Genomic DNA, 25,083 nt, shown 5'->3' on the forward strand with positions numbered 1-25,083 from the left:
TGGTCTTTTGTTTCTAGGCATTGTCAGGTTTTTATCTGTTTTACCTCTGGCTTCCTTGTGGCTTAGTTTCTGAAGTTACTGCTCAATAGGAGATTGGCTGCCATACCTCAGCTTGTTTGGATGGATAATTAATCAGATTACATCAATTTTTGGTCAGTTAGCATTTCAGCTGCATATCTATAACATGTAGAACCTAAGAACAGGAATAACTTGGAAATAATTTTTCTTTTTTCTCTCCCTCCTTCCCCCCCCCCCTCCCTCCCCCCCGGCCCCATTTGTTTCTGGAAAGCAGGATCAGCAGAAGTCTTCTTTCACCTCAACTCTGTCAAGTGAAGCATCTTGTTCTCTCTCCTCTCCTGAAAGCACTTTCAACTCCCAAGAGTCGTCTTCTTCCTTGACGTCCAAAGTGGTTTATTCCGAAAGGCAGTCCTGGCTTGACCTAGTTAACAGCTCTGCCACAGAAGAGGGTGATCAGCCTTTAACTTTCTGCGTACAGATTCACTCTGATGAGCTGCCAGAAGTAGACTGTGGAGAAGCAGCAGAAAGCCAGGAGGTCCAGCTTTCCAAACCCAGTGGTGTATCCCAAAACTCTTTTTTAGGTCCGGATACACATTGTCTAGCTGTGCCAGATGCGACAGGACAGAGATCAGTAGCCAAAGGTGAGCTAATGAGAGAGGAGATTTTTCTCTGCAGAGCCATACAATGTGGGAGTTCAGGGGTTTTCCTCAAGTTCCTTTCCCCTTCCTTCCGTTATGCTCTTCACTGAAGAGTTTTCCAGTGGCGCATCATTTATAACAAACATTTGGGTTATTGCACGTTAAATATATAACCTAGTATCTAATTGGTAAGCACCTTTACAACTTTTCTCAAATTTTACCAATATGTTAAGATCATAGCCTCTGTATAAAATCCTAACGTAAACATATTTTTATTAGCTTTCTTTATTTCACTACAGCTGTCTTATAAGTTAGGGTTGAATCAAAATTTTAAGAAAGTGTGTCACAGAACTGACACGCTAAGCAAAATGGCATATGTAGGAAGTGGTGAACATAGGGTTAGGTCAATACAATTTTAAAAATAAAAGCAGTTGCATTTACTTCCAGTACATATTCCCTATTTTTCATTGAGCTTCATTGTAATCAAGGGGAAACAACTGCAATCCTGAATCAGAAAGTCCATTAAGACTGGATTTTGTTTAAGCAAATGGGTATCTGCATAGGTATCCTCCTACCAAAATGTACTGCTAAATTAAAAAGGTGGCACAGTTCCAGAATTTGGTCATTGTTACTGTTAATAACTCTGCTACTATAGCGAGGCAATGTGTCTTCCCTTTTGAGCAAAGCTTCTTCTTCCTGCATTAAAAGCATAAGAGGAGTTTCTTGCATGCAATATGCTGAAATGAGAAAATACTCAGCATGCTGCCTAGAGAGGTAATGCATAAAGAAGGAATGATGCTCTTGTGCATCGGCTCTACCCATGATTTGAAATCCTTGTAAAGATTTGAAGTGAGTCCTTTGCTGAGAGAGCAGTGTTTTCTCAGTACAATGCAAAAGAAAGGTGCATCCAAAAGCTTAGGCTGAAGGTAAAGCAAAGATGGAAAGAAACAGCACTGGCCTCACTGGGAATTTAGGGTATTTCTCTGTAGTGAACTGGGCACTGAGAGCTGAGTCACATAAATTATAGTATAAGGCATATTAGTTACATTGTCAGTCTCCCAGTTGTTTTAGATATCAACAGCCAGCACCCCTTTAGTTTGTCCTATGTTTTTCTGATTTTACAAAAAAAAAAAAAAAGGAAATTGAGAGAAGTACAGATTGTAACAAAAGTGAAAATTAATTTCAGTGTGTTTTGCATTCAGCTTCATTATCCATCTTCTAGGCTGCTCTGCTAGAGACTTCTGTAGCAACGAAGATCAGTAAGAATTAAAACCGAGAACAAGTGCATGTGGTATTTCTCTGTGGTGGAAAAGAGTGGATGTTTTGAGAGAGTTTCCATGGAATCTAATTCCCGTAAGCTCTGGCACTGCAAGTAGTGAAATGGCTGGGGCTGGCAGAAATGGGGTCCCTAATTAAAATGTCACAAAGATGTAGTAAATGCACTGCCTTTTGTAATTTCACCTTCTGGGTTAAATTTGACCAAGTAATACCTTTGGGAAACATTATTAGGTACATTCAGGTGGATTGTTGGAGTGTAGGCCATATACGGCATGGTGTCTTACAATCCTTTGGAGCAAGATTCAGTGATTGCTCTTCAGAAATCTAAACTTTTGCTTAGAATATGTTGCTTTGGTATTGTCAGCAATCCATAGGTTAACGCTTTCCATCGTAATGGTGACAAGTACTTTTATAGATAGTCATAGAATTAGCATGACACATTCATAATCATTTAAAGCACAGTTTGGTAGACTCGGTAATACTTACCAATAAAAATGGGATTAAAATGTAAATCAAGGCGCATTTTGGTATATTCCTGCCATTTGTAAGGTGGTTTAATTTTCCCAAAAATATTCCTGGGGAAATGAATTCTTCCATTGCTCACTGTTTAGCTGATGGACGACTCTGATCGCAGAACACTTCCATTCTAACCACATTGGTGATCTCTGATGGAATTCCGGAAATAGATCATTTCAATGAGACAGTCACTATGAAAATTGTATAACCTCACTAGTTACTGTCTGCATCATAACCTGTTGTTGAGCAAGTAAGACGTACATCATACATGCATTTTTCTTTCCTCTATCAGTCTGCATAGTATGGGGATGAGATGGAGAGTGTTGGTGTGTGGGGTTGTGTGTCTCCCCTCTTTCAATGGCCACTGAAAAAATAAATGAAATAATTTGCAAGGAGATTAGTTAAGCTACTTCAGTTTGAGAATGAGGAAAAAAGAATTAATGTAAAATAGCAATTTAGTTCCAAATGAAAGTTATCAAAAAGGATGCAATTCTGGTTCTGTGGCTTATCCCCCAAGAATTTCCCCCTCCAGCTAGTTGATAAGGATGTGCAAAATACTGTGAAATGAATTCAAATTGTGGGGTAAAGCTAGCTGTAAAACCTCATGTTTTACAATAACTAGTAAGAACACCCTTGTTATCAGAGGCGAAACAAGGATGCATACCTCAGTGCAGTCTTTGTGCTTCACAACGCTTCTGAATAGTGCATTTCTGACAGCTCGTCATGTTTCAGAGTAATGAGACTGCGTCCAGGACGAGACAGGTCTGTCTTGCATCGGCACCTGTCCTGACAGTGCATGTCCCATGTGCGTAAAGCCGGCCCTGCTGTTATCAGAACGGCTATGTGGTCTTTGAACCCACCCCCACAGATCCTTCATGTTTATCCATGCTCTCTCCTTCTCCCTGTGAGGATAGAAAAATCCTGTCACACACTCTGCTTTGTGGCCATGTTCTGCTCAGTAAAACCCCACGAGGAATTTTTGGTTGTAGCTGATAGCAGCCTAGAGCTGAGGTGAAAGTTTTCAAGAACTGAGGAACACTTTTGTTGGCAAAAGTCAGAAACAGAGGTCAATGTGTGAAAAGTTGGTACCTAGAAGGAAGAAAGAGTAGCTGTGGCTTTGAGGGAACAGCTTATCATGAAAATATAAAAATAGTGAAGACACCTCAGTGGTGAGTTAAACGACAAAGAAAAGTTTCTCAGAGATAAATTGATGAATCTCTAAGAGAAACTACAGATTCAACTAAATGATCATGGATTATTTTTTCAATGAAAATTATTTAATGAAATCTGCTAAGCAACTGTAACTGTCTGGCGCAAGGAGCTGTATCATGTGAGATTTTTAACAACCTTTCCAGCCATTCTTAGTGGTGTTATCACCATTCTCGGCCTTAATTCTCAGTGCTGATTACTGGGGAGAGGTTACGTACCAGAGGGTAATATAAAAGTATAAAAAAGGAGAGTTTAACAGGTTTCTCTTTTGAAGGGAGATCAGCACTAGTTTTCCATTTACTTTGCGGGAATATTTAATACTTTCATGTTGCAACTTGCTACATGCACAGTGACAAAGGATTCAAAGCTGCCTGTGACACAAACAAACTGAAAGGTAAACAAGAAATGGTTGAGAATACAAACAACTATCTGACTACGTGCTCGATGTCCAGAAGCCGGCCTTGCCCTGTCTGGGATGGCTAGACACACTCTCCAGCCAAACTCCGCCCTTTGTATTTCTTCTGGCAACCGCTGGAACAAAAAGTATCTGACTATGACCCACCACCGTCATCAAAAACTGCGATAACAAAAGGAAGCTGCAGAAACTGAGAGGTTGTTATAAGAACACAGGAATGTGTGTTTGTATTTATTTAGGCATCTTCTACTATAGCAATAACATCCTTCTTCCTTGCATTTTCTGGGGGTTTTATGATCATGTGAAGTTAATGCATCTTGGCAAGGAATTCTTATGGTACCACTTCTGGTTTATTTATTTTACCTTAGCTCACAGTAGCTGGTAGAAGATCTGGTGTGTGCTTATATTTTGAAAAACCTGGAAAGCTTTTCACACACCACTTGAATTTTATCTGGGTTGGTTTTGTGGGGAGGAGTTGGTTAAACAGGAGCTGGATGCAGTCAATTCCTTCTTTTCTCCGAACTGACATCCTCTTCCCCTCTGGAGTCTGCCTGTGCCAGTAATAGCCAGAACAGATCCTCTGGTGTGCTCTGGCCCCTTTGTTCCTTCTGCAAAAGTTACAGAAAATGGCTAGACTGTGGCTGAGACTAGCCAAGAAGTATGCCTATGGTGAGAACAACTGTGTAGAGAAACAACTGTGTTTGAATGATTATTTTGCTACCCATCAAAAAGGCTTTAGAAATCACTGTGAAAGCTATGATGTTACGGTTTTGTGAACTTTCTGAAAAAGATACTTATTCATGTTGTTTCCAGTTCAGTCACAGCTTGTTAAAATGGCATCCCTCACTGCTGAGTCCGCTATACCATTATAGTCAAGAGCATCTAACAGTTGGTGGTAACATACTTTTCCTGTTATTTTCTCCCACTGTCTCCTACTTTTAGTTCTGCATTTGCCAATGAGGAGTTTGCCTAAACTATGCCCTCCTAATTCAAATATTTCCTGTCTTTTCTGTTCTGTAGTTCTGTGAAAAATGTGATTTCCTCGAGGTGTCATCATATTCCCATTGAAAAGTCTACTACCACTATGGAGAATGGATGGGTGTGGGGTGGTGTGTGTAGATAGGTAGGTAAGGGCAAAAGTGGTTTATGATTTTTTCCTCTCCTCTCCCCAGCTTGGGTCTACATGTTGTCCCGTTGGCATTAAAGGTTTCAGCAGAATCAGAAATAGGGCTGTTGGCATAGCCACAAGAAGCTCATAAGAGTAGCAAAGACAGGAGGAAGAAGCAGATTTTTTTTCCTGGGATTAATACACGGTTGGAGAGCTGTGAGATCTCAGAGAATGGGAGAACAAGTATTTACATTTCAGCTTAGAGTTAGTAAGATATGTTCTGTTGGAGGTGGTTTTTAATGCAAAATGCTCTTTCTTCCAAACATTGCCAATTTCTATATCTTTACCACTGGGAAACAATCAGCTTGATTTTTCACAGCTGTTTTTTGAAAAGTTCTGGGTAATTTCACTTTTGAAGGCTTAAAGAGCATTAAAGTTGAGATTTCAGGCAGGCTCCCGTATTGCTGCTGCAAGGTGGGGAGTCTCAATACCTTAATGTCTCCCACCTGTGGCAAGTTGGCTGACAGGACAGTGGAAGCTGAAAATTGAGGAGGTGAAGAGCTGGCGTGCTGAACTTCTGGCAGCTTGCTCTTGTCTATGATATCTCCTGTTAGTTACAGGGAAATTCCAGATAAGTGGCATCAAGCCACAAAATTGTGTTTTACTTCTCCTGAAACAGAATTTGTCAGGAGTTCTGACTTGCCTGAAATATTACTTTATCTTCCTCACCCCAACCTAGCAGATCTCTTTCTCTTGAATGTTAAAATATCTCAAGGCAGGACTTCCCTTTTCCTCAGGTCAGCACTGGTTCTTTTCCACTTTTCTCTCTGTGGCGTCTGAAAAAGTTAAAAGAGCTGTACAATACTACAGAATTTTTCCAGAAGTGCTGTGAAGCTTTAGCAGGCTGCGAGGCTTGTGAGTGAAGGGCATCATGCAGGAGCCCAGGGAGACTGATCCTTCCAGTGGCATCACTCCACAGAATTGCTTATGGTTAATACTGCCAAGGGAAAGGAAAAGTGCACAATGCACACGTTCCCCTGTGTGCATGTAAACGCTCATAAATGCACATGATATGTAATATCCTTCCACTGTTGCTGTTTGTTCCTTACCACTAATCCTTCAGTAGGTCCTGGGAGAAAAAGGAATGTATTTTATCTTTAAAATAGGATGAGATAAAGAAGTGCTGTAGTAGCATTTCAGTTTCCTAACTTGCATGCCTGAGACAGAAACTGCTTAGCTTGAAGAGTACCGGTGGAAGAGATAACTTGCAATATTATATTATGAAGTGATTTTGAACATGCCTGATGTTAGCTGTGTGAGCCAGCTAGAAAGACTCACTTCAGAGGAGTGCTGGTGGGGCCCAACCTGTCCATGTTATTAAAAATTTTTACCAGCAGAATATATCCATCATTATAAACCTCCTGAGGTTAACAAAGCTCAGAGTAGGGGTGGTACATTTATCGCTGGGAGGCTGACACAGACAATCTGTTCATTTTTACACCAGTGCCTAAGCTTGAGTACTGAGTACTTTTAGCATAAATGTTTACTTTGTGATGCAAAGCAAATATTCTGTAACAATTCAGTAGTATGGTCTAGACAGCCCAGGTTTCATAGGAGGAGTCCAAGTCACTGAAGCCTAAATACAGAACTGGTGAATGCCTCTGCTTCTATTAGAGACTTGCTCATCTGCAGGTCAGTGCTCTGACTCCAGGTACAAGGGAGTTCAGCAATACCAAGTTCTGGGAAAATGTGCTGTGAATATTTGAATCTGAACGTGAAACAGTCCGGTCTGTGCTTAAGGCTTGAGTCAGGTTGCTTTATCTCTATTATCCAACCTTAATTGGATGTTTTGCGGGGAAAACAAGAAAGCAAACTATAGGTAGTGCTTTCTTCATTTACTTTCATGGCATTAAGAGGCTTGTGAAATACGGTAATGCACCATTGTTTGAGTGAGGAGAAATATGTTTTCTTATCACAGATCATTTTATTGGTCTTGTTAATTGACTGCTAGAAATAATGCCTCTCCCCTTCCTCCATTACCTCTCCCCCTTTCAGATTTACAGCATCAATCTAACATGTTCAGTGGCAGCTTTAAGCCTGCAAAACATGGGCTTTTGCTTTCTGAGCTTGGCTCAGGGGAACTCAGGACATTGAAGGTGAAAGTCCAGATAGGTATCAGACAGTCTGGCCTCAATTTATAGAGGTTTATTGGCAGACATACTCTTTGACAATAGCAACAGTATTGGCTTCTATTCAAAAGCACAATATTAAGATACTGTTTTGTTATTTTTAAGTGTTGTGGGAGAAGTTCACTGCTCATCAGTGTAGACAAAGAGGGAGACAAAAGTACTGTATGACTTACGCCTGGCTCTACATCGCCTGTAGGTTTCACTCACCCTTGTTTTCCAACTGTTTCTTGAAATCCCATTTAGCCACTTCACTGTCACTCCTTTTATCCACCCGATCTGAAGAATCTGGCACGTTCCTTTCCCTCTGAAATTACCTGACCATGATCAATCCTTTAAGGGGTGGGAGTGATGGAAGAATAAGAAATAGGAGAGGAGTTTAAGGTTGCAATCTTGAAAGAATGCAGGAGCTGAGTGCACATTGCTGGTCAAGTGCATCATCTGGGAGCCTTTTGCTGGGCTTTTCTGACTTTGGCTTCATCTTTTTCTGTGCTGAGTATTACTGTCCTCCTTACCTTCACCCACAAGGGCACGGAAGCTATCAGAGTACTTAGCATAGAAGAAGAGTGTTCAGCGAGGGTGTTTTCTCATGCTTGCTGCTTTGTAACCCTTTTAGGACACAGAGGAGCATCATGAATTAGCCTCAAAAAATATCTGGAGCAGGGATCTCATGTCCCCCATGGTCTGACTATTTTTTAAAGTTGCCGGAGAAGATCAATGCAATTTTTTTTCTTCTTATATACTCTTTCTTGCATATCTGACAAAGGTCAATTTATCTCTCAAAGTGAACTGTGCACAGTCCTGATGGGTGATGTCTACAGTAGAGCTGAGCCAGTCCTGTGCAGGAGCTGGCTAATGAAACAAACAGCTGCTTCATCCCAAGAAAGTAGGCAGGAAGCTAGTTATAATTACGAGCCTCATGGCATGAGCCGACAGTTTTCAGGAAATACTACTGCCGTGTATTATGCCTTACACTTGCATTTTTTTCTATTTCCCGCAGCTTGTTAAATATACAACAGTTCTCCTTTTCCTCCCCCAGCACTGTACCAATGTTGGAAGCTATATTTAGTTCTTGTCAAGTTACAGCAGGCTTTTTATAATTACAAAGTGGTGAAAAAAAGGCCAGCAACACAGTGAAGGCAAATATTTGTAGCATATCATAAACCTTCTTGTAACCTAAATATTTAGAAAGAACAGGGGTGTAGGAGGATACTGTACTTCTTAAAACATGGAAAAGATAAAGAGCAGCCTCCTAAGTGTGCTGACATGTTGGAGAAGTCTTTTTGCGGCGGCGTGAGTGAGCAAAAGGGCTTTTTCCTTTTGTTCGGAAAATGTTTGCTTACTGAAGATGATTTAGAAAAGTCAATGTTTAACTTTTAATTAAAAGAAAAAATGCCCAGCCAGTTCAACTGGCACATGGAGGACTGCAGTTGGGAAGAACCACCACCACCATCGCCAGTGAAATAAAAATGAATGTTATCCCAGTGGATCTTGAGGGACTCGTTAGCACCCTGAAAACACCAATAACTTTAAGATTTTCCTTTAGCAAACACTGAAGTAGAAAAGGTTGCAGTGTGGACTGAGGGACAAGAAGCAAGTTGTCTTCAGTGCGGTCTGTTGCTGAAAATGGCCTTCTGCCAAAATGCCCCTATATATGCCTGGTACATATATAGAGTTTCTGACTGTTCATTTTTAAGTTGGTTTATTCTGAAAAAGTGTCTTTTTTTCAATTTTTATCTTATTTTATGCTATTTCATTCTCAGTTGTTTGCTACCTTTTCCTTTCATGTCCTCTCCGTCATGGAAGATGGTGCTGCAGCTTGGGAGCCATCAGAATAATTAAGATGGAGATAATCAAGGCTTTGTTGTGAGGCACCACAAGCAAATTCTGTGCTGCCATCTGTGAATAGCAGGAGTTAAACATCAGGTGCCCCAAGGGTTTCTGCTTTAATCTGTTTTCTAGGGACCTTCTTTTGGGACCCCTGAAATGTTCCTACGTTTCGTTTCATTGCTCAGCTTTTAAACTCTGGTTTCAATAATTACCAAAACCTGGTGATGAATTGGTACACCAAATAGAATTTGACCCGTGAGTTGCCAGGTAGAAATGTAATTCACTGTGTGCAGCATGTAGGGAAAAGGTGAATGGGCGTAGATGTTATCAAAGTTGTTTTCATTCAAATGTAGCATTATTGACAGTTGTTCAAAGTCTGTGATATATTTGGAGCATTAAAGCAGCACTCTATCAGTGGAAATACATGCTTGTATCATGCTTGTTTAGATCATGACCTGATTCTTAAAAACATTTGAGTTTGGTAGTATGTCATTCTCATATGCATTATTACCCTATAAATTGCCCTTGGTTTTAACTCTAATACAGTTACTTTTTGATTTGGCGAAGTGCCTTTCTGATGGCTGAACTTAACATTTCTTTTATCTGCTGCCTTATTCACATTCTCATACCCAATTTATTCTTTTCTTTGCAGATCAGGAAAAATGTGATGATGATGAGATGGAGCGACTTTATAAGTCATTAGAACAAGCAAGCCTGTCTCCCATTGGCGATCGTCGGCTGTCAACGAAGAAGGAGCTTAGGAAGTCATTTATCAAACGCAGCAAAAACCCCTCCATTAATGAGAAACTCCACAAAATTCGAATGCTGAACAGCACATTAAAGGTGAGGTTGCTGAGCGAGCCAAGGAAAAACCTGAGAGAAAGAAACAGTTTGGATGAAAAAAGAAGCAACCCTAGACTTCAGCCAAACTTTAATTACATATTTACTTAAAGCCCCAGAGAATTTGGTTAAGTTTTTGAAATTGTTTTCTACTTCATTCTGAATACTGATCCTTGTTTTGTTGTTAAATTTGAACTGGAAATGGAGGCAATAGTTCAGAAGGGACCCTTCTTGCAGAAGTTCCAGCCCATTTGGAAAATTTAATAAAGCAAGCTTCTCACAGTTAGCTGGAAAACTTGCAAGCTCGGCTGAATGCACTAAACAGGGGAGCCTTAAAAGAGGAAGAGCAGACAAAGTACGCTGATGATAAAGGACATGAAAATGACCCTGAGCCAAAAAAAGTTTTCCTTATGTGATTATTGGAGAATGTACAGGATGTGCCAAAGCTATTGTAAAGGCCTCCTGTAACTAAAATATTTTTAATAACAAAAGCATCCTGCTTTTATGCTGGAAACATATAATGAACTGGAGCGGTAGAGGGGTCCAGGGGACGTTCCATTAAAGGGCCAGTAAATCTGTCTGGAATATGGGGATTTATGAGGCTATTTACTCGCCAGCATCAAGTGTCACAGGATTTCAAAGCTTGCTTCTGAATGGTACTGAGGGAAACAGAGAGCTTAACCATAACATTTAAATTGTAAGGAGAAGAAAGAATAAATGCAAACCTGGGGCTTCACTTGTTCCTTTTTGTATGCATTAGAAGCAGGAATTGATTATCTTGCTTCAAGTCTGTGTATTTGGCTTCAGGCATTGTACGCTGGAGAAATGCATGAAAAACTTCTCCTATCAGCACAATCATTGACTTGATTATTAGTTGCAACAGAAGGCTTGGCTTTGGCACCCCAGCCTGCGTTAAACTTCCTGAAGATACAGTTGAAAAGATAAGTGGGAATATAGGCATTCTCCATGTTGCAGGGCTTCCAGGCTCTGTATGAGACCTGGTGAAGTCTCTCCTCAGTATCAAAGAGTCTTCAGTGACATGGTGCTGACTACAGCAGTATTCATCTGCATCAGCAATAAAGTGAGACCATCATATAACAGAGTTAGTTTTAAAAGTATGCCTGTTTTATGAGACAGGAAACTAAATATAGAAAAAAACCTGCAAAGTTTTCCCCAATAGGAGCCTCCCTAATAAATTGAAGAACCAGTTAGTACAAAATGGAGTTGTATCTTGTGGGACAATCAATTTCATTAGTATGGAGCTGAATGGAAGCCTAGAAGCCTTACTGCCAGACATGAGCAAGGAGGACAGTTTTGCATTGATTTAGTACGGGAGTATTGTATAAGTTGTGATTAGCAGTGTTTATAACCTTAGGCTTGTCTAACACTTGTATTTAATGTGGAAAAATCATTTTTGGAGTGTTCATAATGTATAAAACGTGTTGATCTTTTTCTGCTTTCTTCAAACTAAGAAATTGGAGTATTGACAAGACAAATATAGTGCAGACATTTTCGCACAGACATTTTCTCACAGACACAAACAGAGTGCTATACACAGCAGTGTTTAAGTTAGCCTGTCTGAAAGGCAAATGCCTGCAGTGGGAAAGTGCCATATTCTTTGCATCAGTGGGATTATGTGCTTTTAAAGTCAACTTTCTTAACATATAACATGGGACGTGAGATAATTGGAAATGATCTACTGGAAATTTAAAAATCAGAAAGTTTTGCATCTGATCCATATTTACTCTGCTTTAATTAAAACCCTATTAGTTTGAGACAAGTGATTTATGCAAGATTCAGTGCAATTTTAATTTTGGACTTTTGACTCCACATCTTTAACAACAGATTAATGTTGCTGCCACAATATATCATTAACAAAACATGCTTTGGATAGTTTGGAAGAGAGGGAAGCTGTGTGCAAATTCATCACAGGCTTAATGAATGTGGGAAATAGAGTTAGTGCTACAGAAAAATTCCGCAGCATGGCTTTTTGCCACCAATTTTGTCCACTGGAAATATTCTTCTCTCCCTTCTACCTCCCTATCTCCTCGTCTTCTCTTAGGCTAACTGCACATATCTCTGCATCGATGCCAGAAGCCCTCTTACAAGGGCTGGCACTAGGTCTTGAGGGTCGGACCTATGTAAACCAACAGCTGAACAAATTTTTGTGTTTCAAAAGCAGCTCAGGCATCACAGGGATTAGAGTAGTTGATAGTTCATTAGAGTAGTAGTGGGATATGGATATGTGAGCATACTATTGCTACTATCAGGAAGTGTTGTGGATGTGTGGGAGCATTTTCAAGGTGTTTTCAGGCAGCCACTAGCACAGTATCCTCAGGCATGATGAAATCGGTGGCAGCAGGAGAAGATGGTGAGAGCTATTCCATTGCTTTCACACACAGATTGAGGGGATGGAGCTAGGCAAAAGCAGTAAAGGTTTGTTAGTGTAGCATGGTACATCCATTAATTGTAGCTGCTAACTAGGGCTTTTCTACCCTGTGATCCACTGCATGGATAGGCCATAAGGGCTGGAAAAGCAACGTGGTTTGTTGTGTCAGAAAATGTGAGGACATCAATGAATATAAATACCTGAAAGGAGGGTGTGAAGAAGACAGATCCAGGCTTTTTCCAGTGATGCCCAGTGACAGGACCAGAGGCAATGGGCTCAAACCGGAACACAGGAGGTTTCCCATCAGGGAACACTTTTTTACCGTGAGGGTAACTGAGCACTGGCACAGTTTGCTCAGAGAGTCTATGGAGTATCTCTCCTTGGAGATACTCAAAAGCCATCTGGACATGGTCCAGGGCAGCCTGCTTTAGATGGCCCTGCTTAAGGAAGGGTGTTGGACCAGATCACCTCCAGAGGTCCCTTCCAACCGCAACCATTCTGCAATTCTGTGACATAAAGGGTCTCAGTGTCCCTATATCAGTGACTATTCATGTCTTATGATTGAACCAGGGTGCCTGCAATGTATGGTCTGAGCAGCTCTTGTCTAAAAGTAGAGACCAGATTTGTTAGTAGTAGCTGGCTGTAGATGTGTTAGCAGCCACATGTGCTCTATCCACTCATAAACTTTACTGTCAGTGCATGGATTATATCCAAAATTATTTTCTGTCTAGCTCCCAGAGAAGGGACATTTATAATGTGGCCAGGGATTAAATATTTTTTGAGAAAGTTGGAACTGGTGTGAATTACAGAAGTAAATGCTGCTGTGTCCAGTTTCATGCAAGTACTAACTTGTTGTGAGACAGCATAACGACGTCTAATTTTCACATGAATCCTCTCTCATGGAGTTTTGCTAAGATTGCTATAAAATAAAAAATCTACATGAAATCATAATCTTGCCTTCAACTGGGACAAATTTCTGCTGTGGGCTTAACTTTGATAGTCTATGTTCTAAAAATGGGAACAAGTTGCCAGGAGGATGGATAATCTCCTTGTGACAGGGTTCTCTAACGTTCCCAGAGTGGTTTTGTTATGGACAATGAGCTTGACAGTTTCTGTGGAAAATAACCACTTGTTCTATTTCTAGTGTAAGGAACATGACCTGGCCACAATTAACCAGTTGCTAGAGGACCCAAAGTTGACGGCAATGAAGTACAGAGAGTGGAGGAACACAAACATCATGCTGGTCCAAGATATCTATCAGCAGCAGGAGGTCCAGGACATGTCCACAGAGAATAGTGAGGAGCAAGAGATGACTCCACAGCCTATCACTGAAAGTGCTATCTGAGGCCATCGTCTGATGGTTCATGGCAAGATTTTTTCCCCACGGGTCTTCACGACAGGCACTTTAAACTGCTGCATTTTGAGGTTTGTTTTTTCCAAGTGTTCTTCGAAAGGAAAGCAACCCCGTCTCCAAAGCTTTAATTCCTTTCATGTCAAAAGGGTGAATCCTCCAAATTAAAAAAGCATGCCTGAACCTGGGCTGCATACCTAAGAAGACTATTTTATGAAACAGCAAAGAAATGTTTTTCCACCTTGGGAGAAGTAAATTAAATACGTCCAACTCCTGGAAGTCACAGAACTGTATAATATAAACTGTATAAATGTGAGATAGGTTGTTTTACCTATGTAACTTAGTGTTAAAGGAAGCTACAACAATGCCAACAGGATGTAGTCTACTCTCTACCTTTTTACCCTGTAAGGTAACCTGATGTATGCATTTTCATCTCTACATTCATTCACTTTCACCACTCTACCAGTTTAAACTGAGACAAAGAGAATAGTAATTATGCATGAGTTTATACTACAGACAGCTGGCAGGCACCCAGTTTGTGCTCTGCCTGATGTTTTATGAGTTTCAAATTTATTTATGGACTAGACCAAGGTACTGTCTTTCTACATGAAGAAGAGAAGGTTTCTCGATGTTTGCTAACATGTAATTTACTCTTCAGTGAGGCAGCTGATGCTTCAACAAGTTTCAACTTTTCTTATGGACTTGGCAGAATTCCTTGGAAGATTATTTTCTTCTTTCTTATTTTTGACAATTGTGAATATATAAGGTACAAGTTCATCCCAGATTCCTACTTAGGAAGGTGATCAAGTTCACAAGGCAGAAGCTAAATAATTAAATTCCTGATGTGGACCTGAAAGTGTAAAAGCTGCAAATATTTTTGTAAATATATATCATTTTATGGCTTGTATGTATGTGACTATGTACTGTACATATGTTTTATTTATATATTTATATATGCTGAATTTCCTAATGTAGATAGGCACACACAGACCAGACCCACCCAGATGAGAGTGCTTACAGGTTGACTTGAAATGCCTCTTTGTTTTTTGTTCCATTATGAATCACAGTAATGGCTCTACAACTAAGACTACTCTGGGACATCTGCTGTAACTTTTTCTTCTGTCTTTCTAGCTTTGAATTTTAGATGAAGAAAATCTGTACAACTTAGGGCAGGAAAATAAATTTTCTAGAGAGTTTCAGGATTTCCCTTTGGGCAAACAAAAATAAGTATGTTAAGAGGTTTTGCTGCAGGATCATAACTTTTTGGCTTCATTGTCCTCAGTACAAGGTTTGGTTTTTTTTGCCTTCCCATCTTCTGCATGTGTACTAATATGAGGAACTTTGCAGAGTGATGAATTTTGAAAGGCAAGAATTAGCCTGCCATTCTCAAATTCATGCCACCACAGGAACTGTGGCAATCTGCACTTCTGTTGGCTATTTTGTGAAGATATTCTTTACTTTTCAACACAGTTTATCTTTTAAAGCAAAATACACTATACAGATGCAGCCATATTCACCTGTCTTTATACATTATATGTTTTATCATAGCTTGACTGAGAAAACAAAAGTTAATAGTGTTAGTGGGAACGTGAAATCTTTTCCCCCTGTGTAGTGATAAGTCTGACTGTTGTTACTGCATTTTTAACACTCGGCAGCTTTCCTTTTAAGATAAGAGACGTGGAATTATGTCCCATTGCATCAAAAAATGGCAGTTAAGGCTGTGCTGAGTGTGAGAACTGAGGAGCAGATGGTAAGCTATAAGAAGGGGGAAACAGAAGGAAGAACGTAGGCTCCTTTGATACAAGGTTTAATGGGAGAGGGTCAGGGGAAATGGGGGCTGGTTGACTGCAGAAGCAGGGCTGTGCTTGGGATAGCATCACGGCCTCGGGTATAAAAGGGTTTGGGAGTGTGAGGGCAAGGGCTGATATTGGGGCTAGGCTGCTGGTGGGGAACAAAGGTTAGCTGAGACCTGCAAGTGGGTGACAATGACTAAATGGGGAAGCAGACACAAAACTCAGGTTGGTTAAAAAGCTATTGTTTTCAGGAAATTGTCATATAAGCAGTGATTTCATCACTTCACTAATCCTAACTAAAAGTTGATAGAAATTAAGCAAGCTTAATTCCTGTTGCAATTTGGTTTAGAGTAATCACTTCCTAAAAATTGAGGCCATTTTAAGGTTTTTTATATTTCACCGTTCCCAGAAGACCCTCTGGACAGTGGACATCTGTGAGTGTCCCACTCCTGAATGAAATTCTTCAAAGCAGATGCATAGGTGGGAGAGGGATAGCCCCTGAATTTCACGTGATGTCAATTAACCGCTGAGCACACACTGAAAGTTAGGAGTGTAGGGGTTAATCTGCTTGGTCCATCCCAATTTTAACTACTTGGCGCTAAATAATTGATAAATAGTGGAGGTCAAGTTGAATGTACACTTCAGATTTTCTCTTGCAGGTGCAGACCATTCAGTTTCTCATGAAACAAAGCATGTAAACACCATTTTTCTTCAAAAGCATCTTCACTTAGATCTTAAAAACAAGCACAAACTTAAAAGCGGCCTGTCAAACCGAGCCAGACTAGTCAGTGCCTTGCAGTTCTGAGCAAAGTCCTAGTCAGCTCTGTTTGCTGAAGTAGATTTGCACTATACAAAAGAAAGCACTATGTGGCCTGCACACGCTGTGTTGGCTATTGTGTAAGCATATAGAAAACAGGTTTCCCAAATACAGAGGCAGACAAATGTCCTCGAACTGCCCAAACTCTGCTATTGGTTTTGATGAGATTAGATAGCCTAAAACAGCTTTTAAATTACTCTCTTTCAGATGGTCAGTAGATACTTACTGTGGAACTACTGAGTTTTTGAAAAACCTGCTGAAGATGGGCTGTATCACCCTCTTTGAAAAGAACAGCAAATTCTTGAACAGGATTACTTTAATGCAGTTGTTATTTTAACAAATTTCTGTGTGTTCAAGAAAACAAATGCATGAGTTCTATGAAAGTGCCGTGCTGGGAGTCTATCTCCATTCTCTTCGGCTACTATTTAGACCCACAACAAATGGAAAGTGGGTGAAAAGTGAAGTGAAAATTGTAGTAGAACAGGATTCATTTTCCAGCATTGCTAACTAAGGTGACAGTTTTGACCTGGTGCTGGATTCATCACAAGGGGCTGCACAGCAACGTGCAAGCCACAGTCGGAGAAAGAAGCGTGCACAAGCCGACAGCTGCAACTACTGGGTGCAGCGGGGAGCCACCTTGGCGGGAGAAACTTGGACAACTCTGTGCTCCATAGTGACACTTAGAGCAAACGGTATCTGTTGGTCTGAATTTGGAAGGCCTATTGACTCATAGTGTAGGTAAACTGTGCATCCCTAGTGAATGTCCAAAAGTCTTTAACCATCTGCCTCATGGGACTTGTTTTATGTACTTTTTCAGGAGAAAGTGTGTATGCGTGGATGTGTGCACATCAGGCTTATTCCTTTGCCAGTAAAGCCTTTTGGTATTGGTGCAGTAAGTCCAGCTATGCAGATTTTGGAGTAACTAATGACAATATCTAATTTCAGCTGTTTCTGCAGCCTGTCTCTGGTGGCTTTTCTGGAAACTGGATCTCTCTGGTTTGGTGGTGTAGCTCTCATGAGCTACCAGAATGAGTGGGATCACATTTCCTTTCCTAAGATGGGAAAAGTTTCATGTGGGGACTGTGAATCATTTCTGCATCTAGTTCTGATGATTTACTCAATACTGGGTTTCACCTGAATGAGCAGGAATAAATAATGTGCTACAGCCTTTTTTTTTGCAAGTAATTTTCTTTTTGGAGGAAACCTTCATATTGAGAGAAAAGGCTGTTTTGAGACAGCCAAGAAAGGAGGGGAAGAAAAGAGGTGTTATTTGATTGAAAACTATGTAGAATTTCAGAATTTAAAATTATTTCTAACTAGGAAAAATTATGGGCATGTTGTGTCTATTGTGTGAGCCTGTAAACTTAGATGTCTATTACAGATTTAATATAAAAACTTGTATTTTTTAACTCTTAAAGTAGCAAGAGAGTCCATGTAAGCATACTTCTATGTGAGGAACTCCATGTACTGTGGTTGAAGTTTGGGGTTTGGGCTTTTTTTGTTGTTTTGCTTGTTTGGTGGTACAAAAGTGACCAATTGCAATGAGGGCCTGGGCTTACTTCATTTATATGAGACATGTCTTGCTCTTAACAGGAAGCCAAAGTGGTTTTCTTGTTGCAGTAGAGCCAAAGTGGTATTTCCTGTTTTGTGTGGGGCATTTCGAAGCAGCAGACAGTTTAAGATGTCAGTCAGCATTTCCTTCACAGCTTGAAGATTTATCCCATTTTGGTCTGCTTCAAGCTGCTACGTTCTTGCATTTTTAAGAACTGGCTTCATTATTAACTAAAACAAAAACTGAGGTGAAAAAAAGAATAGGAAAAATAGAACAGAAAAGCTCTGAGCTAAGATCAGGCTGAAATTCTTGTCTCTGTGTATAAGGGTAATGGGAGCTAAGCTTGCCAAAAGCTAGGCATTTCAACACTGAAAAAAGATTGTCAGGTGTTGAGGAGAGTACTACATTCCTTGAAATTTGCTATGGGAGAAGTACCAAGTCCTGTCTGCTCTGGAAAAATGAATATTTTTCTAATTTATTTCCTCCTGGTAAAAATCCAAAGGGAGTGGTTTATAAGCAGGCAGAAAGTTAAAAATGAAATATGCATGTAATTCATTGATAGTTCATCAACCTTGATGTATTACCTTGAAATGATTGACTTTAGATGACTCAGCCTTTAATGCAGAAAATCCATTTTTTTGGGAAACCACTGTAGCTACCACAGTGTCTGAGGTTTATGTACCCTCTCTGGTCCACATGAGGTCCATTTTGAGGATGTAGGTGTATGGCATTTCCATAGGGCAAATAGCTTAAGTCACCCTACCATAGGTTAGGAACCATGTGAACTCTAACACTCCCTGTGTCCTAGATGCCTTAGGACCTACCCAAATTATTTGGACTCTTGAAGTTGCTTATGGCAGTTTTACCTTCTCCCACCTAAAAATAAAGAAAAGAGGATATGAAAACATGTCTCCCACTCTCATGTGAAGAGAAACTAGCACTAGTCTAGCAAAGATTCAGGTAAGTCACTTTTTTTATCAATGCTTAGCAAAATAACTCAGCTGGTGAAACGCCATGTGTGCATACTAATAGCAGTGCTCTTGTGCAAAGCTTTCAGTGCTGAGGACTGGCCAAAAGGAGGAATGGGGGTGTCTATTCTATTACCCTCTGTGTGGACAGGGAAAGCCATGCATAGAGGAGTATTTGCAAGGATAACTGTTAGGCAGGGGCAGGGCCTGCAGCACCATGAATGTATATGGAATCCCAATTTGGGATTTTATCTGCTAAGTCTCTTTTTTTTTTTTCACTGGTTTCGAACTCAAAGCACAATGTTTGCACTCAGCGCTGCCTTTTTACTGCTTGTTGCCCACACATGTGACTTGATTTTAATGGAATGATACACACATCTTGCAGAATGAGAGCCTTATGTTTGCACTTGTCAATTAAACACTGAAATGAGAGAATATTTTGCTCAGCCTTTTTTTTTACTTTCTACTGTGGATTTTTCAGGTTACTGCTATATGATAAAATAAAGATTTGCTGGTTCTTTAAACAAGCAAATACCCCTTGGAATTAATATTACTATTAAGTTGAATAATCTGGAACAGGAAGAGTCAATGAACGGTTAGATTAAGGAATGCCTTCCACTAGTTGGCAATGTAATTTTTGAAACTGCTGTTAAATTAGTTAATTCTCTTTAATTGGTTGCTGTAACCACCCTTAAGGAAGGATGGTCTCTTCTGACAGGCGTGGGATGTTGTTGGACTTTTTTTAGCTCACAGAGCAGCCTGTTTCAATTAAAAGAGGATTGGGATCTTTGTCAAAAGAGTTTCCATTTAGCTGGACAGGCCAGCACAGTGAAGGTGTGTTTCCTAAGAAATGAGCTTGTCTAAGGGCTCGGCTGCCCTGAAGGAAGAATGTCCCTGTCCCCCTGTGTTCCCCCAATCTCCTACATGCTCCCACTGCTTGCCTTGGGCTAATCTGCTCATCATTTGGCACCTCTGTCAGCTGAGTCAGGCAGCAAGGAACAGACAGAGCAAGCTGGAGAGTCATCTACTGAGATGGTGAATAAAATTGGCTTATGGAGAGGTTCAGTGCCTGCCAGAGCCCTCACAAGGGAGGCAGCTGGATTGTGTAGGCAGAAGCAGAAGGAAGAAGAGCTGCGTAAGCAGGAGGGAAGAGGGGGACCTCTTCTTTTTAGGAGCAGAGCATCAGCTTCCCGCAAAGCTATAGCCTCACTTTCACCAAGTGATGATTTCCCTTTTTTCCCCCTGCAACACATGGTTGTGAAGACAACTTGAGGGAATGGTTTTCATGCGGGGTTTACTGTGATCTCATCCTGTGCTGTTGCTTTCCTTGCTTCATGCATGGCCAAATGTGTTGTTTCTGGGCTTGAAAGCCAAACTCTACAAAAAACAATGCTATGTTTCCTTAGAATCCTTCCTGGCATGCTTGCTGCAGGGATGCTGGTGCAGGCATGAGAGAGGCAGTGGTGGGGGCTGGAACACCATACATGCACCCGTTTACACTAGCTATGAAACCGCACCTTGCTGGCTTGGACCGCCTCTGGTTTTCTTCTGGTTTTTGATTTGCACCCTCCTGTGGTAGTACAAAACATAACTGGTTCCAAAGTTTTATAAGAATAGAAATGAGTTGCTCATCATGATTTGGACATTTGTCTTTTGTCTGCTTAAAAAAAACCACTGGGCTTCACCGGGCTTCCAGACAGTCCCTGTGAGCTTGGGGTCAGTATGTTCACCGGCAACACAGAGGGCAAAGGCGCCATTCCTAGCATCTGACCCTATTTCATCACTCCACATTTTGGAAAGGCTCATCGTTCTTCTGTCATCGTTCTTCTGATATTACCATGGGCTGTTTCTTATTGCTGAAAGTACGTACCTGCTGTCAGGGGGAAAGTTCCTGTATTATCTTCCTGTGCTCAAGAAATCACCTAGTTGTCACTAGGGGATGTTTAAAATTGTCTGACAGAAGCCTTGGTAGTACACGGGATACTGTGCACGGTGACAAACTGCTCTGTTATTTTGATGGGGAAACGCGTGTCTTTCCTCGTTCCGCTTCTGGGCAGAGCGGTGTCAGTCTCGGGCAGACACACAAGTTCTCCTCGTATTGCCGGTGGGAAAACACAGCTTCAGCAAGTTTTTCTGACGGAGAAAACTGATCCCTTGGCACAGCCTGCTGGCTGTTAGCGAGACAGCAAGCAAGGGAGAAAATGACAGGTTTATATGTAAGAGGGGAAGTAATAGTGTTACTGCTGTAGGCGCGATGGTCTCAGTCTACATCTGAGCAAGTTTTACGGTGAGGTGACAGCATTTGCTGCAGGTGGAAAAGGAGATGCTGTCTGGCACACCGGCCCTCTCCAGACCTGAAACAGAAGCAGTAAACTGAAACCAAGTACAGTCTGCGGATAAAGATGCTCTGTGAGGAACAGCAAGTTAATGCCTGAGGGGCCAAGGCAGGTGGTAGGAAAGGAGAGGTGGTAAATCTGGGGGGGGGAAGGGGTAATTATTGCCTGCAGGAAAATGAGGGGTATGAGATCAGTGGAAACCCACAACCTGCCAAACAACTGATGTCTCAGAGGGGATGATTTTTATTATCTGGTTATCTAACATCCATGAATCTCAGCCAGTAACTTGTTAAAGCTGTTTTGCAGACCACCCTAAAAGACATGGGTTGAGAGGCCAGAGGTTGTTTTGTGGAAAATGCTCTCATGCTGGTGTTAAGGACCGGGGAGTGTTTCTGTCCCTCACGAAACGTCTGCGCAAGTCTGGTAAAACCCAAAAGCCGCTGTCACTGTGTGGCACAGGAAGACAGCTGAAAATTCAGCGGCATCTCCAGTGTCCTCAGCCCTTGCAACAGCAGCCACGTCTTGGTAATCTATGGGCCCATCTGTGCTCTTGCAGCCCTGTTGCTGAAGTAGGAGATATGTTTCTAAGGTGCGTTTTCTTAAATCTTATTTTTATTACAGACAGTAAATTCAGTTCACCTTGGCTAGCACTTAAGTTCATAAATTACAGCAGCGATGAAGATGACCCTGGTGGTGGTGTCCTTTCCTGTGTAATTTGAAAATTTCACTCTAAAAATGCCAGGAGGAGCCCCAAATAAGATTTCATACTGCTGTGAAACACACACATCACCTTCCCAGCTTGATGTGATATTTCATCACGAGCACCATTGGTTTTCTGCAAAATAATTTGTTCTGCTCATCTTGCTGATGACAAGTTGAGGCAATTTGGGTGGCTGCGTCCTATGTGCTCTTCCTGAACTGTGTTTTCTAACACACAAAAAAGGATGAATTATGGTGCTGATACTGGTTGGAAGAAGCAGGTGAGAGTCTCAGGGCTGAGGCAGCAAACAAAGCTCAGCACTTTGGAGACAGTGACACAAACGATGTATATGTCTTGAAAAGGGGATGTGGGAACCTCGCTCATTGAACAAAGGAAGGAAACCAGTCCCATGAGGAATCAGAGGAATGATGAAGGCAGAGTTTGTGTGACAGCACTGTTCATACAAAAACCTGAGTGCAAAGTAACCCCTGGGAACAAAGTCCAGATGCAGGAAGGTGTTGGCTGGTTTGGGAGCATGGCTGCTCTGAGGGATGGCAGGGCAACCTGGTCGGGCCACACCCCAGGCAGGCCCGGGTGCTGGGCCAGAGGAATGAGAGACGACGTGGCCAGGCCTTTCCTCCGGACGTTAGCACCCATGCTAGCTGTTCTCCGACACGATGCTGATTTGTGGATCCGGGCCCAGCTTAGATCACCTGGTCTAGTTCTGCATTTTTATTTCTGCCTGAGAACATCTGCAGTAGGGTGCAGGACGGCAGTGGCTGAAGTGCCTCGTTTATTGGTCTCATCCTCTGCAAGTCCTGGGCTGCAGTTGTGTCTAAGGCTGCCCAGGGTTTCTTGTTCGTATTGCAGTGTTAGTCCAATTGTTCTTGCTGATAAAGATTAGTCTAAAATTAAGATTAGCTTTTGTGCCAGAGAAGGTGTGAGTTAATATTGGGCATAGGAGAGGTCACAGAGGTGAGTGAGCACTGCATCATGCACCTATCTATGCTTTGTTTCTAGCTGTGGCAGCCCTGGTGTGTGCCAAGGGGATGCTCATGATTGAATTTAGGCTTAGGCTGTGTCAGGGTTCAGGACAGAAATAATTTAGGATCTCTGTTCCTGTCCTTCATGAACAAATGGGATCGATTTAAGATAGGAGATCCAGGGGTAGGCAGAAACTTGTCTCTAGGGCTGCATTCAGCTTGGCATAGTGCGAGCTGAAGGTACAGATTATTTTCCAGGTAGCAGAAAAAGCTCAGAGGATATTTTAGGGTTAGCAAAAGCCATTGCCTTTCTTTTAATTTTGATTTGGGGTTGGCATTCTTAGATTAGGGTGACAACTAACATTTGGGCTAGGGTCAGGCCATCTACTGACATTTGCTTCTTAGTCTCTGCCCACCCTAGACCTGTTCTACCTGTGTCCTAATTGTCACTTTTGTCTGCAATAGCCTTAAATGTAATTTGGTGTCTCTTTCTAGACCCAGCACTACTGCAGGCTCATCAGTCCTTGATTACATGAGTGTTATCCCTAAGTAGACAGACTGAATACTCCTTCAAAGAGCATAAGTATTCCCCTAAACTTTTATCTCAATTCTAGAGGGCAGTTTTGTGCCTTGGAAAAGATGGAAGCAGAGGGCAGAAATCCTGGATCAGCCCCAAAAGAGGAAGTCATGGTTTGACCGTATAAGAAAAAGGGTTGCATAATTGTTCTTTTTAATGTACGTGGGGACTGGCAAAAAAGAACAAAGATACTGGCTCAAGGGAAACCAAACTTGCACAGCCCTGGAGAGCGGTATCTGGCTTGTGTGTCTTCAGGTGACCTCAGCTGTTTCCTGTTAAAAAAAGGGACTTTGATGGATTTCTGAGGACAAAGCTTCTAGATGTAGATATACTGAAAACTGTTATATTTGATACATTCATATTGTCAGAATGAATTTCAGAGTTTCTGGTGGATGTTTTCTTAAAAGTACTGAGCTAGAAGGTGGGACTGGGTCGGGTCTGGTGCAGGCAGAGAGGCAGAGAAGCCCAGCAGACAAAAAGGAGTCTGGAGCACATGGAGCCACTGGGAGGTAGTTCATAGGTGGGGTCACCATGAAAGGGCTACCCTTGGATTTCCACTTTCCTGTTAGGAGCTCTCCTGCTGAAAAATTTCACTGTGGAAAATAAGAAAAAATTTGATGTATTTGGCTATTTTGGATAGAAAATGAGACAACAGTGCAGCCCTTTTGCTATTTGTGTTCCACAGCCATTCCATGCTCTGAGTTTGGCCCTCCTGCCCTGGGTCCTAAGTGATGCTGGGTGTTTCTTTGGACAGCAAAGGTAACACTGTATGAAAAGAAGTGAGGTATGACATGGCACTGGGTGGTCAGGCAAGTTAGAAGTAGCAGTGTAACATAATGTATTGATTTCACCCTAGAAGAATGAGTCTGGTACACTCTGAATAATAATAATTCTGTTCTGCAAAGGAAATGCATATGGGTGGAAAAGATAATTTAAGGTGTACAGTGTTGGATGTAGATCTGAAGGACCAAAGTTCAATTTCCAGTCACAGATAACACATGTGATTTTGATTAAATCACTCCTACTCAGTCACTCAGACCCCTGTTTGTAACTTGGTGATGAGAAGTGTCTACTGCAGAGGGCTGTAAATCCAGCAGTGTTACTCCACTGATTAAATACAGGATGACATAGAGTTGCCAATACGGGCTGTGACAATCAATAGTAACATGGTGAATCTTTCAGATCTTGGGGACTGATGATTCATATGTGGGTTGCTGCTGGCAATACAGAATCATAGAATAGTTTGGGTTGGAAGGGACCTTTAAAAGTCATTTAGTCCAAAGTCATTTTCCTACAAACAAACTGGAAGGCCTCCTTTCAATTTTTGCTTTGTATCAAACTTTTATCTGCATCATATAGGATCAAATTGATTACTCTTGTGGCAGGACTGATAACTGATTGGAAAATACATCATATGGGGATTGTCAATACTGAAACCTCCGAACAAGGCGACAAGATCAACACTTTACCTTCCACTGGTATCCAGTTTCTAATTTGACCATCTGCTGTTTCCCCTGAACTTTTAAAAATTTTCTCCCGATTAGTGCTTCCATGTATTACATTTTAGCAAATAGAATGA

General features: G+C 41.4%; 1 protein-coding gene across 2 annotated transcripts in view; it reads left to right on the forward strand.

Annotated features, from left to right (window-relative positions):
- The window catches only part of IPCEF1 (interaction protein for cytohesin exchange factors 1), a 64,117-nt gene extending 44,533 nt beyond the window's left edge, over positions 1-19,584 (forward strand). The window contains exons 9-11 of one of the 2 annotated variants that reach the window (XM_075146120.1): positions 290-659; positions 9,851-10,041; positions 13,572-19,584. In XM_075146120.1, the coding sequence (XP_075002221.1) occupies positions 290-659; positions 9,851-10,041; positions 13,572-13,772 (762 nt within the window). In that variant the 3' untranslated portion in view covers positions 13,773-19,584. The remainder of the gene's footprint in view (positions 1-289; positions 660-9,850; positions 10,042-13,571) is intronic. The other variant, XM_075146121.1, reaches the window with a different exon arrangement.
- The last annotated feature ends 5,499 nt before the right edge of the window (positions 19,585-25,083 follow it).

Source organism: Calonectris borealis, chromosome 3 (assembly GCF_964195595.1).
Source record: "Calonectris borealis chromosome 3, bCalBor7.hap1.2, whole genome shotgun sequence".
NCBI lineage: Eukaryota > Metazoa > Chordata > Aves > Procellariiformes > Procellariidae > Calonectris > Calonectris borealis.